The sequence below is a fragment of the Glandiceps talaboti genome, chromosome 9 (assembly GCF_964340395.1).
Source record: "Glandiceps talaboti chromosome 9, keGlaTala1.1, whole genome shotgun sequence".
NCBI classification, from domain to species: domain Eukaryota; kingdom Metazoa; phylum Hemichordata; class Enteropneusta; family Spengelidae; genus Glandiceps; species Glandiceps talaboti.
Window position 1 is genome coordinate 1,977,135 of NC_135557.1, and position 20,795 is coordinate 1,997,929.

The window sequence follows — 20,795 nt, forward strand, 5'->3', positions numbered from 1 at the left end:
TGTAACAATAGTTTGTGTTATTATAACAATAGTTTGTGTTATTATAACAGTAGTTTGTGTTATTATAACAATAGTTTGTGTTATTATAACAGTAGTTTGTGTTATTATAACAGTAGTTTGTGTTATTATAACAATAGTTTGTGTTATTATAACAGTAGTTTGTGTTATTATAACAATAGTTTGTGTTATTGTAACAGTAGTTTGTGTTATTATAACAGTAGTTTGTGGTATTGTAACAGTAGTTTGTGTTATTATAACAGTAGTTTGTGTTATTATAACAATAGTTTGTGTTATTATAACAATAGTTTGTGTTATTATAACAGTAGTTTGTGTTATTATAACAGTAGTTTGTGTTATTATAACAGTTTGTGTTATTATAACAGTAGTTTGTGTTATTATAACAGTAGTTTGTGTTATTATAACAGTAGTTTGTGTTATTATAACAGTAGTTTGTGTTATTATAACAGTAGTTTGTGGTATTGTAACAGTAGTTTGTGTTATTATAACAGTAGGTTGTGTTATTATAACAATAGTTTGTGTTATTATAACAGTAGTTTGTGTTATTGTAACAATAGTTTGTGTTATTATAACAGTAGTTTGTGTTATTATAACAGTAGTTTGTGTTATTATAACAATAGTTTGTGTTATTATAACAGTAGTTTGTGTTATTATAACAATAGTTTGTGTTATTATAACAGTAGTTTGTGTTATTATAACAGTAGTTTGTGTTATTATAACAGTAGTTTGTGTTATTATAACAGTAGTTTGTGTTATTATAACAGTAGTTTGTGTTATTATGACAGTAGTTTATGTTATTATAACAATAGTTTGTGTTATTATAACAGTAGTTTGTGTTATTATAACAGTAGTTTGTGTTATTATAACAGTAGTTTGTGTTATTATAACAGTAGTTTGTGTTATTATAACAGTAGTTTGTGTTATTATAACAGTAGTTTGTGTTATTATAACAATAGTTGATGTTATTATAACAGTAGTTTGTGTTATTATAACAGTAGTTTGTGTTATTATAACAATAGTTTGTGTTATTATAACATTAGTTTGTGTTATTATGACAGTAGTTTATGTTATTATAACAATAGTTGATGTTATTATAACAGTAGTTTGTGTTATTATAACAGTAGTTTGTGTTATTGTAACAGTAGTTTGTGTTATTATAACAATAGTTGATGTTATTATAACAATAGTTTGTGTTATTATAACAGTAGTTTGTGTTATTATGACAGTAGTTTATGTTATTATAACAATAGTTGATGTTATTATAACAGTAGTTTGTGTTATTATAACAGTAGTTTGTGTTATTGTAACAGTAGTTTGTGTTATTATAACAGTAGTTTGTGTTATTATAACAATAGTTGATGTTATTATAACAATAGTTTGTGTTATTATAACAGTAGTTTGTGTTATTATGACAGTAGTTTATGTTATTATAACAATAGTTGATGTTATTATAACAGTAGTTTGTGTTATTATAACAGTAGTTTGTGTTATTGTAACAGTAGTTTGTGTTATTGTAACAGTAGTTTGTGTTATTATAACAGTAGTTTGTGTTATTGTAACAGTAGTTTGTGTTATTGTTACAGTAGTTTGTGTTATTGTAACAGTAGTTTGTGTTATTGTAACAGTAGTTTGTGTTATTGTAACAGTAGTTTGTGTTATTATAACAGTAGTTTGTGTTATTATAACAGTAGTTTGTGTTATTGTAACAGTAGTTTGTGTTATTGTAACAGTAGTTTGTGTTATTGTAACAGTAGTTTGTGTTATTGTAACAATAGTTTGTGTTATTATAACAGTAGTTTGTGTTATTATAACAGTAGTTTGTGTTATTATAACAGTAGTTTGTGTTATTGTAACAGTAGTTTGTGTTATTATAACAGTAGTTTGTGTTATTATAACAGTAGTTTGTGTTATTGTAACAGTAGTTTGTGTTATTGTAACAGTAGTTTGTGTTATTGTAACAGTAGTTTGTGTTATTGTAACAGTAGTTTGTGTTATTATAACAATTGTTTGTGTTATTATAACAATAGTTTGTGGTATTATAACAGTAGTTTGTGTTATTATAACAGTAGTTTGTGTTATTATAACAGTAGTTTATGTTATTATAACAATAGTTTGTGATATTATAACAGTAGTTTATGTTATTATAACAGTAGTTTGTGTTATTATAACAGTAGTTTGTGTTATTATAACAATAGTTTGTGTTATTATAACAGTAGTTTGTGTTATTATAACAGTAGTTTGTGTTATTATAACAGTAGTTTGTGTTATTATAACAGTAGTTTGTGTTATTATAACAGTAGTTTATGTTATTATAACAGTAGTTTGTGTTATTATAACTGTTTATTATAGCAAACCAATTATACTTGAAATGATATTGATAATAAACAATTTAGAGGCAATTGCAGTGAACAACTTAAACCACTGGAGGACGCCATAACCACAGTAACATGAATTGTAAGTAACAATTTTTACCCCAAAGTCAAAAAAAGTTAAGGTAGTAATAATACAAAACAGTGATATAGGGTTTTGTTTTTGTTTTGGATCATTGACAGGTTGATTTCATTCTCTTAGCTGGTGATTTGTTCCATGACAACAAACCATCTAGAGATACATTGCATGGATGTATGGCTTTATTCAGACAATATTGTATGGGTGAAAACCCTATACAGGTTGAGTTTCTCAGTGACCAAGCTATCAACTTTGGTACATCAAAGTAAGTAAAACACCCCTTTTTCTAGAGTAGTTCAGTCCTGAACCATTTAGAGTTGGACTATACCATTGTATTATGGATGGTAACACTCACCAGTTTAACTAGATGGCTGGTTTATCAATTTGTAAGTAAAAGATGTCTACGTTAATTCAGTATATAATTTATCAATGACCTTGTTACTAGAAGTATCAACTTTGAAATGTCTAATTATCTAGAAGCTATTTGGGTTCAATTTCTCTCTAGCTATTTGGGTTCAATTTCTTTCTAGCTATTTGGGTTCAATTTCTCTCTAGCTATTTGGGTTCAATTTCTCTCTAGCTATCTGGGTTCAATTTCTCTCTAGCTTTCTGGGTTCAATTTCTCTCTAGCTTTCTGGGTTCAATTTCTCTCTAGCTATTTGGGTTCAATTTCTCTCTAGCTTTCTGGGTTCAATTTCTCTCTAGCTTTCTGGGTTCAATTTCTCTCTAGCTATTTGGGTTCAATTTCTCTCTAGCTTTCTGGGTTCAATTTCTCTCTAGCTATTTGGGTTCAATTTCTCTCTAGCTTTCTGGGTTCAATTTCTCTCTAGCTTTCTGGGTTCAATTTCTCTCTAGCTTTCTGGGTTCAATTTCTCTCTGGCTATTTGGGTTCAATTTCTCTCTAGCTATTTGGGTTCAATTTCTCTCTAGCTTTCTGGGTTCAATTTCTCTCTGGCTATCTGGGTTCAATTTCTCTCTAGCTTTCTGGGTTCAATTTCTCTCTGGCTATTTGGGTTCAATTTCTCTCTAGCTTTCTGGGTTCAATTTCTCTCTAGCTATCTGGGTTCAATTTCTCTCTAGCTTTCTGGGTTCAATTTCTCTCTAGCTATCTGGGTTCAATTTCTCTCTAGCTATTTGGGTTCAATTTCTCTCTAGCTTTCTGGGTTCAATTTCTCTCTGGCTATCTGGGTTCAATTTCTCTCTAGCTTTCTGGGTTCAATTTCTCTCTAGCTATCTGGGTTCAATTTCTCTCTAGCTATCTGGGTTCAATTTCTCTCTAGCTATCTGGGTTCAATTTCTCGCTAGCTATCTGGGTTTAATTTCTCTCTAGCTATCTGGGTTCAATTTCTCTCTGGCTATCTGGGTTCAATTTCTCTCTAGCTTTCTGGGTTCAATTTCTCTCTAGCTATCTGGGTTCAATTTCTCTCTAGCTTTCTGGGTTCAATTTCTCTCTAGCTTTCTGGGTTCAATTTCTCTCTAGCTTTCTGGGTTCAATTTCTCTCTAGTTCAATTTCTCTCTAGCTATCTGGGTTCAATTTCTCTCTAGCTATCTGGGTTCAATTTCTCTCTAGCTATCTGGGTTCAATTTCTCTCTGGCTATCTGGGTTCAATTTCTCTCTGGCTATCTGGGTTCAATTTCTCTCTAGCTTTCTGGGTTCAATTTCTCTCTAGCTTTCTGGGTTCAATTTCTCTCTAGCTATCTGGGTTCAATTTCTCTCTGGCTATCTGGGTTCAATTTCTCTCTAGCTTTCTGGGTTCAATTTCTCTCTAGCTATTTGGGTTCAATTTCTCTCTAGCTTTCTGGGTTCAATTTCTCTCTAGCTTTCTGGGTTCAATTTCTCTCTAGCTTTCTGGGTTCAATTTCTCTCTAGCTTTCTGGGTTCAATTTCTCTCTAGCTTTCTGGGTTCAATTTCTCTCTAGCTTTCTGGGTTCAATTTCTCTCTGGCTATTTGGGTTCAATTTCTCTCTAGCTATTTGGGTTCAATTTCTCTCTAGCTTTCTGGGTTCAATTTCTCTCTGGCTATCTGGGTTCAATTTCTCTCTAGCTTTCTGGGTTCAATTTCTCTCTGGCTATTTGGGTTCAATTTCTCTCTAGCTATTTGGGTTCAATTTCTCTCTAGCTTTCTGGGTTCAATTTCTCTAGCTTTCTGGGTTCAATTTCTCTCTGGCTATCTGGGTTCAATTTCTCTCTAGCTTTCTGGGTTCAATTTCTCTCTAGCTATCTGGGTTCAATTTCTCTCTAGCTATTTGGGTTCAATTTCTCTCTAGCTTTCTGGGTTCAATTTCTCTCTAGCTTTCTGGGTTCAATTTCTCTCTAGCTTTCTGGGTTCAATTTCTCTCTAGCTTTCTGGGTTCAATTTCTCTCTGGCTATTTGGGTTCAATTTCTCTCTAGCTATTTGGGTTCAATTTCTCTCTAGCTTTCTGGGTTCAATTTCTCTCTGGCTATCTGGGTTCAATTTCTCTCTAGCTTTCTGGGTTCAATTTCTCTCTGGCTATTTGGGTTCAATTTCTCTCTAGCTATTTGGGTTCAATTTCTCTCTAGCTTTCTGGGTTCAATTTCTCTAGCTTTCTGGGTTCAATTTCTCTCTAGCTATTTGGGTTCAATTTCTCTCTAGCTTTCTGGGTTCAATTTCTCTCTAGCTATCTGGGTTCAATTTCTCTCTAGCTATTTGGGTTCAATTTCTCTCTAGCTTTCTGGGTTCAATTTCTCTCTAGCTATTTGGGTTCAATTTCTCTCTAGCTTTCTGGGTTCAATTTCTCTCTAGCTATCTGGGTTCAATTTCTCTCTAGCTTTCTGGGTTCAATTTCTCTCTGGCTATCTGGGTTCAATTTCTCTCTAGCTTTCTGGGTTCAATTTCTCTCTAGCTATCTGGGTTCAATTTCTCTCTAGCTATCTGGGTTCAATTTCTCGCTAGCTATCTGGGTTTAATTTCTCTCTAGCTATCTGGGTTCAATTTCTCTCTGGCTATCTGGGTTCAATTTCTCTCTAGCTTTCTGGGTTCAATTTCTCTCTAGCTATCTGGGTTCAATTTCTCTCTAGCTTTCTGGGTTCAATTTCTCTCTAGCTTTCTGGGTTCAATTTCTCTCTAGCTTTCTGGGTTCAATTTCTCTCTAGTTCAATTTCTCTCTAGCTATCTGGGTTCAATTTCTCTCTAGCTATCTGGGTTCAATTTCTCTCTAGCTTTCTGGGTTCAATTTCTCTCTGGCTATCTGGGTTCAATTTCTCTCTAGCTTTCTGGGTTCAATTTCTCTCTAGCTATCTGGGTTCAGTTTCTCTCTGGCTATCTGGGTTCAATTTCTCTCTAGCTTTCTGGGTTCAATTTCCCTCTAGTTCAATTTCTCTCTGGCTATCTGGGTTCAATTTCTCTCTAGCTTTCTGGGTTCAATTTCCCTCTAGTTCAATTTCTCTCTAGCTTTCTGGGTTCAATTTCCCTCTAGTTCAATTTCTCTCTAGCTTTCTGGGTTCAATTTCCCTCTAGTTCAATTTCTCTCTAGCTTTCTGGGTTCAATTTCTCTCTAGCTTTCTGGGTTCAATTTCTCTCTAGCTTTCTGGGTTCAATTTCTCTCTGGCTGTCTGGGTTCAATTTCTCTCTAGCTTTCTGGGTTCAATTTCTCTCTAGCTATCTGGGTTCAATTTCTCTGTAGCTATCTGGGTTCAATTTCTCTCTAGCTATCTGGGTTCAATTTCTCTCTGCTATCTGGGTTTACATTCTCTCATAACATACAACAGTTTGAAAATATTTTGTTTATGTCTTTGACAAGTTATTGTTTCTATGACAACATAATCACATTACTATGTAAATATCTTTATTTTAGATTTCCCGTTGTCAATTATGAAGATCCCAATTATAATGTAGCCATTCCAGTGTTTTCAATTCATGGTAACCATGATGACCCTTCAGGGGTAGGTACACATACTTTGTTAGAATAATAATAATAATACTTTATTTTTCTATAGCGACTTCCATCAAAACAATAACAAACTGCTTCACAATAAAATATATAACAAATGATTTAAAATTACAACGATAAAAGTAAGACCAACTTGAATACAATGATAAAAGTATGACCAGCTTGAATACAATGATAAAAGTAAGACCAACTTGAATACAATGATAAAAGTAAGACCAACTTGAATACAATGATAAAAGTAAGACCAGCTTGAATACAATGATAAAAGTAAGACCAACTTGAATACAATGATAAAAGTAAGACCAACTTGAATACAATGATAAAAGTAAGACCAGCTCAAATACAATGATAAAAGTAAGACCAACTTGAATACAATGATAAAAGTAAGACCAGCTTGAATACAATGATAAAAGTAAGACCAACTTGAATACAATGATAAAAGTAAGACCAGCTGGAATACAATGATAAAAGTAAGACCAACTCAAATACAATGATAAAAGTAAGACCAGTTCAAATACAATGATAAAAGTAAGACCAGTTCAAATACAATGATAAAAGTAAGACCAGTTCAAATACAATGATAAAAGTAAGACCAACTTGAATACAATGATAAAAGTAAGACCAACTTGAATACAATGATAAAAGTAAGACCAGCTCAAATACAATGATAAAAGTAAGACCAACTTGAATACAATGATAAAAGTAAGACCAACTTGAATACAATGATAAAAGTAAGACCAGCTCAAATACAATGATAAAAGTAAGACCAGCTTGAATACAATGATAAAAGTATGACCAACTCAAATACAATGATAAAAGTAAGACCAACTCAAATACAATGATAAAAGTAAGACCAACTTGAATACAATGATAAAAGTAAGACCAGCTCAAATACAATGATAAAAGTAAGACCAGCTCGAATACAATGATAAAAGTAAGACCAACTCAAATACAATGATAAAAGTAAGACCAGCTCAAATACAATGATAAAAGTAAGACCAACTTGAATACAATGATAAAAGTAAGACCAGCTTGAATACAATGATAAAAGTAAGACCAACTTGAATACAATGATAAAAGTAAGACCAACTCAAATACATTGATAAAAGTAAGACCAGCTTGAATACAATGATAAAAGTATGACCAACTCAAATACAATGATAAAAGTAAGACCAACTCAAATACAATGATAAAAGTAAGACCAACTCAAATACAATGATAAAAGTAAGACCAACTTGAATACAATGATAAAAGTATGACCAGCTCAAATACAATGATAAAAGTAAGACCAACTCAAATACAATGATAAAAGTAAGACCAACTTGAATACAATGATAAAAGTATGACCAACTCAAATACAATGATAAAAGTAAGACCAACTCAAATACAATGATAAAAGTAAGACCAACTCAAATACAATGATAAAAGTAAGACCAACTTGAATACAATGATAAAAGTAAGACCAGCTTGAATACAATGATAAAAGTAAGACCAACTTGAATACAATGATAAAAGTAAGACCAACTCAAATACATTGATAAAAGTAAGACCAGCTTGAATACAATGATAAAAGTAAGACCAACTCAAATACAATGATAAAAGTAAGACCAACTCAAATACAATGATAAAAGTAAGACCAACTCAAATACAATGATAAAAGTATGACCAACTCAAATATAATGATGAAAGTAAGACCAACTCAAATACAATGATAAAAGTATGACCAACTCAAATATAATGATGAAAGTAAGACCAACTCAAATACAATGATAAAAGTAAGACCAACTCAAATACAATGATAAAAGTAAGACCAACTCAAATATAATGATGAAAGTAAGACCAACTCAAATACAATGATAAAAGTATGACCAACTCAAATACAATGATAAAAGTAAGACCAACTTGAATACAATGATAAAAGTAAGACCAACTTGAATACAATGATAAAAGTAAGACCAACTCAAATACAAAAGATATTATATAGAATGTTGTGGAAGTTATCTGTAATATTTTTTTTAAAAAGACTCTGCCTAATTAGCGCGGACAGACTTATAGATTGTGTTCCGTCTGTCCGCGCGTCCGTATGTCCGTCCGTCCGTCCATCCGCAACCGTTTCTTTGAGATGCCTTGACCGATTTTTTTCAAATTTGGTACAGGGGCAACATGCAATGGCATACATATGCACGTCAATTTGTTTCATGATACAATCCAATATGGCCGCCTAGTAGCCATTTTGTTTGCAAAATTTCCCTGTCTAAAGCCATAACTCAGACATGCTTGAACAGATCTCATTCAAAGTTGGTATTAGAACAGTGTTCTATGGCATATATGTGCATATTCATTGTTGTCATGATACGATCCAATATGGCCGCCTGGCAGCCACTTTGTTTGTGAATTTTCATGTCGAAAGCCATAACTCAGACATGCTTGAACAGATCTCATTCAAAGTTGGTATTAGGACAGTGTTCTATGACATACATGTGCATATCATTGTTGTTGTGATACGATCCAATATGGCCACCTGGCAGCCATTTTGTTTGTGATTTTTCTATGTCCAAAGCCATAACTCAGACATGCTTGAACAGATCTCATTCAAAGTTGGTATTAGGACAGTGTTCTATGACATACATGTGCATATCCATTTTCATCGTGATACGATCCCCCATACCCGACCCATCCTTTATTGTTGTAGGAATGTTCCATGTCAACAAGCAGACACAACATATCTAAGTCTGTTTGATTTAGGTTCACAAGTGTTGTTGCGTGATCAGAGTAGTGATAATTTCTTAAAATCCAATCAAAGCGGGGACTACATGTGTATGTCATTCTCAATGACTTGTTTTATTGTTGGGTTTGTAATACTGCAAACGATCCCATGTGTGCCTAAAGTAATGTACATGTATGTGTAGTGTATGGAGTAATTAGTATGTCAAATAATAAATTTAATATGACACAACCCTGTGACATGTGAGTGTAAGAGTCACATATGACACAACCCTGTGACATGTGAGTGTAAGAGTCACATATGACACAACCCTATGACATGTGAGTGTAAGAGTCACATATGACACAACCCTGTGACATGTGAGTGTAAGAGTCACATATGACACAACCCTATGACATGTGAGTTTAAGAGTCACATATGACAACCCTATGACATGTGATTGTAAGAGTCACATATGACACAACCCTATGACATGTGAGTGTAAGAGTCACATATGACACAACCCTATGACATGTGAGTGTAAGAGTCACATATGACACAACCCTATGACATGTGAGTGTAAGAGTCACATATGACACAACCCTATGACATGTGATTGTAAGAGTCACATAGACACAACCCTGTGACATGTGAGTGTAAGAGTCACATATGACACAACCCTGTGACATGTGAGTGTAAGAGTCACATAGACACAACCCTATGACATGTGAGTGTAAGAGTCACATATGACACAACCCTATGACATGTGAGTGTAAGAGTCACATATGACACAACCCTGTGACATGTGAGTGTAAGAGTCACATAGACACAACCCTATGACATGTGAGTGTAAGAGTCACATATGACACAACCCTATGACATGTGAGTGTAAGAGTCACATATGACACAACCCTGTGACATGTGAGTGTAAGAGTCACATATGACACAACCCTGTGACATGTGAGTGTAAGAGTCACATATGACACAACCCTATGACATGTGAGTGTAAGAGTCACATATGACACAACCCTGTGACATGTGATTGTAAGAGTCACATATGACACAACCCTATGACATGTGAGTGTAAGAGTCACATATGACACAACCCTATGACATGTGAGTTTAAGAGTCACATATGACACAACCCTGTGACATGTGAGTTTAAGAGTCACATATGACACAACCCTGTGACATGTGAGTGTAAGAGTCACATATGACACAACCCTATGACATGTGAGTGTAAGAGTCACATATGACACAACCCTGTGACATGTGAGTGTAAGAGTCACATATGACACAACCCTATGACATGTGAGTGTAAGAGTCACATATGACACAACCCTATGACATGTGAGTGTAAGAGTCACATATGACACAACCCTGTGACATGTGAGTGTAAGAGTCACATATGACACAACCCTATGACATGTGAGTGTAAGAGTCACATATGACACAACCCTGTGACATGTGAGTGTAAGAGTCACATATGACACAACCCTATGACATGTGAGTGTAAGAGTCACATATGACACAACCCTGTGACATGTGAGTGTAAGAGTCACATATGACACAACCCTATGACATGTGAGTTTAAGAGTCACATATGACAACCCTATGACATGTGATTGTAAGAGTCACATATGACACAACCCTATGACATGTGAGTGTAAGAGTCACATATGACACAACCCTATGACATGTGAGTGTAAGAGTCACATATGACACAACCCTATGACATGTGAGTGTAAGAGTCACATATGACACAACCCTATGACATGTGAGTGTAAGAGTCACATATGACACAACCCTATGACATGTGAGTGTAAGAGTCACATATGACACAACCCTATGACATGTGAGTGTAAGAGTCACATATGACACAACCCTATGACATGTGAGTGTAAGAGTCACATATGACACAACCCTATGACATGTGAGTGTAAGAGTCACATATGACACAACCCTATGACATGTGAGTGTAAGAGTCACATATGACACAACCCTATGACATGTGAGTGTAAGAGTCACATATGACACAACCCTATGACATGTGAGTGTAAGAGTCACATATGACACAACCCTGTGACATGTGAGTGTAAGAGTCACATATGACACAACCCTATGACATGTGATTGTAAGTCACATATGACACAACCCTGTGACATGTGAGTGTAAGAGTCACATATGACACAACCCTATGACATGTGAGTGTAAGAGTCACATATGACACAACCCTGTGACATGTGAGTGTAAGAGTCACATATGACACAACCCTATGACATGTGAGTGTAAGAGTCACATATGACACAACCCTATGACATGTGAGTGTAAGAGTCACATAGACACAACCCTGTGACATGTGAGTGTAAGAGTCACATATGACACAACCCTATGACATGTGGGTGTAAGAGTCACATATGACACAACCCTATGACATGTGAGTGTAAGAGTCACATATGACACAACCCTGTGACATGTGGGTGTAAGAGTCACATATGACACAACCCTGTGACATGTGGGTGTAAGAGTCACATATGACACAACCCTATGACATGTGAGTGTAAGAGTCACATATGACACAACCCTGTGACATGTGGGTGTAAGAGTCACATATGACACAACCCTGTGACATGTGAGTGTAAGAGTCACATATGACACAACTCTATGACATGTGAGTGTAAGAGTCACATATGATACAACTCTATGACATGTGAGTGTAAGAGTCACATATGACACAACCCTATGACATGTGAGTGTAAGAGTCACATGACACAACCCTGTGACATGTGAGTGTAAGAGTCACATATGACACAACCCTATGACATGTGAGTGTAAGAGTCACATATGACACAACCCTGTGACATGTGAGTGTAAGAGTCACATATGACACAACTCTATGACATGTGAGTGTAAGAGTCACATATGACACAACCCTATGACATGTGAGTGCAACAGTCACATATGACACAACCCTATGACATGTGAGTGTAAGAGTCACATATGACACAACCCTGTGACATGTGAGTGTAAGAGTCACATATGACACAACCCTGTGACATGTGAGTGTAAGAGTCACATATGACACAACCCTATGACATGTGAGTGTAAGAGTCACATATGACACAACCCTATGACATGTGAGTGTAAGAGTCATATGACACAACCCTATGACATGTGAGTGTAAGAGTCACATATGACACAACCCTGTGACATGTGATTGTAAGAGTCACATAGACACAACCCTGTGACATGTGAGTGTAAGAGTCACATATGACACAACCCTGTGACATGTGAGTGTAAGAGTCACATAGACACAACCCTATGACATGTGAGTGTAAGAGTCACATATGACACAACCCTATGACATGTGAGTGTAAGAGTCACATATGACACAACCCTGTGACATGTGAGTGTAAGAGTCACATAGACACAACCCTATGACATGTGAGTGTAAGAGTCACATATGACACAACCCTATGACATGTGAGTGTAAGAGTCACATATGACACAACCCTGTGACATGTGAGTGTAAGAGTCACATATGACACAACCCTGTGACATGTGAGTGTAAGAGTCACATATGACACAACCCTATGACATGTGAGTGTAAGAGTCACATATGACACAACCCTGTGACATGTGATTGTAAGAGTCACATATGACACAACCCTATGACATGTGAGTGTAAGAGTCACATATGACACAACCCTATGACATGTGAGTTTAAGAGTCACATATGACACAACCCTGTGACATGTGAGTTTAAGAGTCACATATGACACAACCCTGTGACATGTGAGTGTAAGAGTCACATATGACACAACCCTATGACATGTGAGTGTAAGAGTCACATATGACACAACCCTGTGACATGTGAGTGTAAGAGTCACATATGACACAACCCTATGACATGTGAGTGTAAGAGTCACATATGACACAACCCTGTGACATGTGAGTGTAAGAGTCACATATGACACAACCCTATGACATGTGAGTTTAAGAGTCACATATGACAACCCTATGACATGTGATTGTAAGAGTCACATATGACACAACCCTATGACATGTGAGTGTAAGAGTCACATATGACACAACCCTATGACATGTGAGTGTAAGAGTCACATATGACACAACCCTATGACATGTGAGTGTAAGAGTCACATATGACACAACCCTATGACATGTGAGTGTAAGAGTCACATATGACACAACTCTATGACATGTGAGTGTAAGAGTCACATATGACACAACCCTATGACATGTGAGTGTAAGAGTCACATATGACACAACCCTATGACATGTGAGTGTAAGAGTCACATATGACACAACCCTATGACATGTGAGTGTAAGAGTCACATATGACACAACCCTATGACATGTGAGTGTAAGAGTCACATATGACACAACCCTATGACATGTGAGTGTAAGAGTCACATATGACACAACCCTATGACATGTGAGTGTAAGAGTCACATATGACACAACCCTGTGACATGTGAGTGTAAGAGTCACATATGACACAACCCTATGACATGTGATTGTAAGTCACATATGACACAACCCTGTGACATGTGAGTGTAAGAGTCACATATGACACAACCCTATGACATGTGAGTGTAAGAGTCACATATGACACAACCCTGTGACATGTGAGTGTAAGAGTCACATATGACACAACCCTATGACATGTGAGTGTAAGAGTCACATATGACACAACCCTATGACATGTGAGTGTAAGAGTCACATAGACACAACCCTGTGACATGTGAGTGTAAGAGTCACATATGACACAACCCTATGACATGTGGGTGTAAGAGTCACATATGACACAACCCTATGACATGTGAGTGTAAGAGTCACATATGACACAACCCTGTGACATGTGGGTGTAAGAGTCACATATGACACAACCCTGTGACATGTGGGTGTAAGAGTCACATATGACACAACCCTATGACATGTGAGTGTAAGAGTCACATATGACACAACCCTGTGACATGTGGGTGTAAGAGTCACATATGACACAACCCTGTGACATGTGAGTGTAAGAGTCACATATGACACAACCCTATGACATGTGAGTGTAAGAGTCACATATGACACAACCCTATGACATGTGAGTGTAAGAGTCACATATGACACAACCCTGTGACATGTGAGTGTAAGAGTCACATATGACACAACCCTATGACATGTGATTGTAAGTCACATATGACACAACCCTGTGACATGTGAGTGTAAGAGTCACATATGACACAACCCTATGACATGTGAGTGTAAGAGTCACATATGACACAACCCTATGACATGTGAGTGTAAGAGTCACATATGACACAACCCTGTGACATGTGAGTGTAAGAGTCACATATGACACAACCCTATGACATGTGAGTGTAAGAGTCACATATGACACAACCCTATGACATGTGAGTGTAAGAGTCACATAGACACAACCCTGTGACATGTGAGTGTAAGAGTCACATATGACACAACCCTATGACATGTGGGTGTAAGAGTCACATATGACACAACCCTATGACATGTGAGTGTAAGAGTCACATATGACACAACCCTGTGACATGTGGGTGTAAGAGTCACATATGACACAACCCTGTGACATGTGGGTGTAAGAGTCACATATGACACAACCCTATGACATGTGAGTGTAAGAGTCACATATGACACAACCCTGTGACATGTGGGTGTAAGAGTCACATATGACACAACCCTGTGACATGTGAGTGTAAGAGTCACATATGACACAACTCTATGACATGTGAGTGTAAGAGTCACATATGATACAACTCTATGACATGTGAGTGTAAGAGTCACATATGACACAACCCTATGACATGTGAGTGTAAGAGTCACATGACACAACCCTGTGACATGTGAGTGTAAGAGTCACATATGACACAACCCTATGACATGTGAGTGTAAGAGTCACATATGACACAACCCTGTGACATGTGAGTGTAAGAGTCACATATGACACAACTCTATGACATGTGAGTGTAAGAGTCACATATGACACAACCCTATGACATGTGAGTGCAACAGTCACATATGACACAACCCTATGACATGTGAGTGTAAGAGTCACATATGACACAACCCTGTGACATGTGAGTGTAAGAGTCACATATGACACAACCCTGTGACATGTGAGTGTAAGAGTCACATATGACACAACCCTATGACATGTGAGTGTAAGAGTCACATATGACACAACCCTATGACATGTGAGTGTAAGAGTCATATGACACAACCCTATGACATGTGAGTGTAAGAGTCACATATGACACAACCCTGTGACATGTGATTGTAAGAGTCACATAGACACAACCCTGTGACATGTGAGTGTAAGAGTCACATATGACACAACCCTGTGACATGTGAGTGTAAGAGTCACATAGACACAACCCTATGACATGTGAGTGTAAGAGTCACATATGACACAACCCTATGACATGTGAGTGTAAGAGTCACATATGACACAACCCTGTGACATGTGAGTGTAAGAGTCACATAGACACAACCCTATGACATGTGAGTGTAAGAGTCACATATGACACAACCCTATGACATGTGAGTGTAAGAGTCACATATGACACAACCCTGTGACATGTGAGTGTAAGAGTCACATATGACACAACCCTGTGACATGTGAGTGTAAGAGTCACATATGACACAACCCTATGACATGTGAGTGTAAGAGTCACATATGACACAACCCTGTGACATGTGATTGTAAGAGTCACATATGACACAACCCTATGACATGTGAGTGTAAGAGTCACATATGACACAACCCTATGACATGTGAGTTTAAGAGTCACATATGACACAACCCTGTGACATGTGAGTTTAAGAGTCACATATGACACAACCCTGTGACATGTGAGTGTAAGAGTCACATATGACACAACCCTATGACATGTGAGTGTAAGAGTCACATATGACACAACCCTGTGACATGTGAGTGTAAGAGTCACATATGACACAACCCTATGACATGTGAGTGTAAGAGTCACATATGACACAACCCTGTGACATGTGAGTGTAAGAGTCACATATGACACAACCCTATGACATGTGAGTTTAAGAGTCACATATGACAACCCTATGACATGTGATTGTAAGAGTCACATATGACACAACCCTATGACATGTGAGTGTAAGAGTCACATATGACACAACCCTATGACATGTGAGTGTAAGAGTCACATATGACACAACCCTATGACATGTGAGTGTAAGAGTCACATATGACACAACCCTATGACATGTGAGTGTAAGAGTCACATATGACACAACCCTATGACATGTGAGTGTAAGAGTCACATATGACACAACCCTATGACATGTGAGTGTAAGAGTCACATATGACACAACCCTATGACATGTGAGTGTAAGAGTCACATATGACACAACCCTATGACATGTGAGTGTAAGAGTCACATATGACACAACCCTATGACATGTGAGTGTAAGAGTCACATATGACACAACCCTATGACATGTGAGTGTAAGAGTCACATATGACACAACCCTATGACATGTGAGTGTAAGAGTCACATATGACACAACCCTGTGACATGTGAGTGTAAGAGTCACATATGACACAACCCTATGACATGTGATTGTAAGTCACATATGACACAACCCTGTGACATGTGAGTGTAAGAGTCACATATGACACAACCCTATGACATGTGAGTGTAAGAGTCACATATGACACAACCCTGTGACATGTGAGTGTAAGAGTCACATATGACACAACCCTATGACATGTGAGTGTAAGAGTCACATATGACACAACCCTATGACATGTGAGTGTAAGAGTCACATAGACACAACCCTGTGACATGTGAGTGTAAGAGTCACATATGACACAACCCTATGACATGTGGGTGTAAGAGTCACATATGACACAACCCTATGACATGTGAGTGTAAGAGTCACATATGACACAACCCTGTGACATGTGGGTGTAAGAGTCACATATGACACAACCCTGTGACATGTGGGTGTAAGAGTCACATATGACACAACCCTATGACATGTGAGTGTAAGAGTCACATATGACACAACCCTGTGACATGTGGGTGTAAGAGTCACATATGACACAACCCTGTGACATGTGAGTGTAAGAGTCACATATGACACAACTCTATGACATGTGAGTGTAAGAGTCACATATGATACAACTCTATGACATGTGAGTGTAAGAGTCACATATGACACAACCCTATGACATGTGAGTGTAAGAGTCACATGACACAACCCTGTGACATGTGAGTGTAAGAGTCACATATGACACAACCCTATGACATGTGAGTGTAAGAGTCACATATGACACAACCCTGTGACATGTGAGTGTAAGAGTCACATATGACACAACTCTATGACATGTGAGTGTAAGAGTCACATATGACACAACCCTATGACATGTGAGTGCAACAGTCACATATGACACAACCCTATGACATGTGAGTGTAAGAGTCACATATGACACAACCCTGTGACATGTGAGTGTAAGAGTCACATATGACACAACCCTGTGACATGTGAGTGTAAGAGTCACATATGACACAACCCTATGACATGTGAGTGTAAGAGTCACATATGACACAACCCTATGACATGTGAGTGTAAGAGTCATATGACACAACCCTATGACATGTGAGTGTAAGAGTCACATATGACACAACCCTGTGACATGTGATTGTAAGAGTCACATAGACACAACCCTGTGACATGTGAGTGTAAGAGTCACATATGACACAACCCTGTGACATGTGAGTGTAAGAGTCACATAGACACAACCCTATGACATGTGAGTGTAAGAGTCACATATGACACAACCCTATGACATGTGAGTGTAAGAGTCACATATGACACAACCCTGTGACATGTGAGTGTAAGAGTCACATAGACACAACCCTATGACATGTGAGTGTAAGAGTCACATATGACACAACCCTATGACATGTGAGTGTAAGAGTCACATATGACACAACCCTGTGACATGTGAGTGTAAGAGTCACATATGACACAACCCTGTGACATGTGAGTGTAAGAGTCACATATGACACAACCCTATGACATGTGAGTGTAAGAGTCACATATGACACAACCCTGTGACATGTGATTGTAAGAGTCACATATGACACAACCCTATGACATGTGAGTGTAAGAGTCACATATGACACAACCCTATGACATGTGAGTTTAAGAGTCACATATGACACAACCCTGTGACATGTGAGTTTAAGAGTCACATATGACACAACCCTGTGACATGTGAGTGTAAGAGTCACATATGACACAACCCTATGACATGTGAGTGTAAGAGTCACATATGACACAACCCTGTGACATGTGAGTGTAAGAGTCACATATGACACAACCCTATGACATGTGAGTGTAAGAGTCACATATGACACAACCCTATGACATGTGAGTGTAAGAGTCACATATGACACAACCCTATGACATGTGAGTGTTAGAGTCACATATGACACAACCCTATGACATGTGAGTGTAAGAGTCACATATGACACAACCCTGTGACATGTGAGTGTAAGAGTCACATATGACACAACCCTGTGACATGTGAGTGTAAGAGTCACATATGACACAACCCTATGACATGTGAGTGTAAGAGTCACATATGACACAACCCTATGACATGTGAGTGTAAGAGTCACATATGACACAACCCTGTGACATGTGATTGTAAGAGTCACATAGACACAACCCTGTGACATGTGAGTGTAAGAGTCACATATGACACAACCCTATGACATGTGAGTGTAAGAGTCACATATGACACAACCCTGTGACATGTGAGTGTAAGAGTCACATATGACACAACCCTATGACATGTGAGTGTAAGAGTCACATACTCAGGTTATAAACATGTCTACTATGCACACACACCAGTGAAAGTAATCTCTTGTACATGAAATTATAATGTTCTGAATCATTATTTTATAGTAAGCCAAGTTGGTAATTTGTTTTTTTAAATAGAAGACATTATAGAACACATTTATGACATGTTTAAATCAATTGATGTATTTTCAATGTCTTTATTTGTTCTTTTTTTCAGCCAAACAATCTGTGTGCTTTAGATATACTTGGTGTAACTGGTCTTGTCAATCACTTTGGTAAAGTGCAGTCTCTAGAAAAAATAGAAATTACGCCATTGCTGATGCAAAAAGGAGTGACAAAACTAGCTTTGTATGGACTAGGTAAGTCTAGATTTATATGGACTAGGTAAGACTAGATTTATTGGACTAGGTAAGACTAGATTTATATGGACTAGGTAAGACTAGATTTATATGGACTAGGTAAGACTAGATTTATTGGACTAGGTAAGACTAGATTTATATGGACTAGGTAAGACTAGATTTATTGGACTAGGTAAGACTATATATATATGGACTAGGTAAGACTAGATTTATATGGACTAGGTAAGACTAGATTTATATGGACTAGGTAAGACTAGATTTATATGGACTAGGTAAGACTAGATTTATATGGACTAGGTAAGACTAGATTTATATGGACTAGGTAAGACTAGATTTATATGGACTAGGTAAGACTAGATTTATATGGACTAGGTAAGACTAGATTTATATGGACTAGGTAAGACTAGATTTATATGGACTAGGTAAGACTAGATTTATATGGACTAGGTAAGACTAGATTTATATGGACTAGGTAAGACTAGATTTATATGGACTAGGTAAGACTAGATTTATATGGACTAGGTAAGACTAGATTTATATGGACTAGGTAAGACTAGATTTATATGGACTAGGTAAGACTAGATTTATATGGACTAGGTAAGACTAGATTTATTGGACTAGGTAAGTCTAGATTTATATGGACTAGGTAAGACTAGATTTATATGGACTAGGTAAGACTAGATTTATATGGACTAGGTAAGACTAGATTTATTGGACTAGGTAAGACTAGATTTATTGGACTAGGTAAGACTAGATTTATTGGACTAGGTAAGACTAGATTGATATGGACTAGGTAAGACTAGATTTATATGGACTAGGTGAGACTAGATTTATATGGACTAGGTAAGACTAGATTTATTGGACTAGGTAAGACTAGATTGATATGGACTAGGTAAGACTAGATTTATATGGACTAGGTAAGACTAGATTGATATGGACTAGGTAAGACTAGATTGATATGGACTAGGTAAGACTAGATTTATATGGACTAGGTAAGACTAGATTGATATGGACTAGGTAAGACTAGATTTATATGGACTAGGTAAGACTAGATTTATATGGACTAGGTAAGACTAGATTTATATGGACTAGGTAAGACTAGATTTATATGGACTAGGTAAGACTAGATTTATATGGACTAGGTAAGACTAGATTGATATGGACTAGGTAAGACTAGATTTATATGGACTAGGTAAGACTAGATTTATATGGACTAGGTAAGACTAGATTTATATGGACTAGGTAAGACTAGATTTATATGGACTAGGTAAGACTAGATTTATTGGACTAGGTAAGACTAGATTTATATGGACTAGGTAAGACTAGATTTATATGGACTAGGTAAGACTAGATTTATTGGACTAGGTAAGACTAGATTTATTGGACTAGGTAAGACTAGATTTATTGGACAAGGTAAGACTAGATTTATTGGACTAGGTAAGACTAGATTTATAT

General features: G+C 36.8%; 1 protein-coding gene across 4 annotated transcripts in view; it reads left to right on the forward strand.

The window, feature by feature from the left end:
• LOC144440294 (double-strand break repair protein MRE11-like) overlaps window positions 1-20,795 on the forward strand; it is a 145,095-nt gene that overhangs the window by 15,885 nt on the left and 108,415 nt on the right. For all 4 annotated transcript variants that reach the window (XM_078129653.1, XM_078129654.1, XM_078129655.1 and 1 more), the window contains exons 4-6: window positions 2,571-2,731; window positions 6,285-6,372; window positions 19,199-19,340. In XM_078129653.1, coding sequence (XP_077985779.1) covers window positions 2,571-2,731; window positions 6,285-6,372; window positions 19,199-19,340 — 391 coding nt within the window. The remainder of the gene's footprint in view (window positions 1-2,570; window positions 2,732-6,284; window positions 6,373-19,198; window positions 19,341-20,795) is intronic.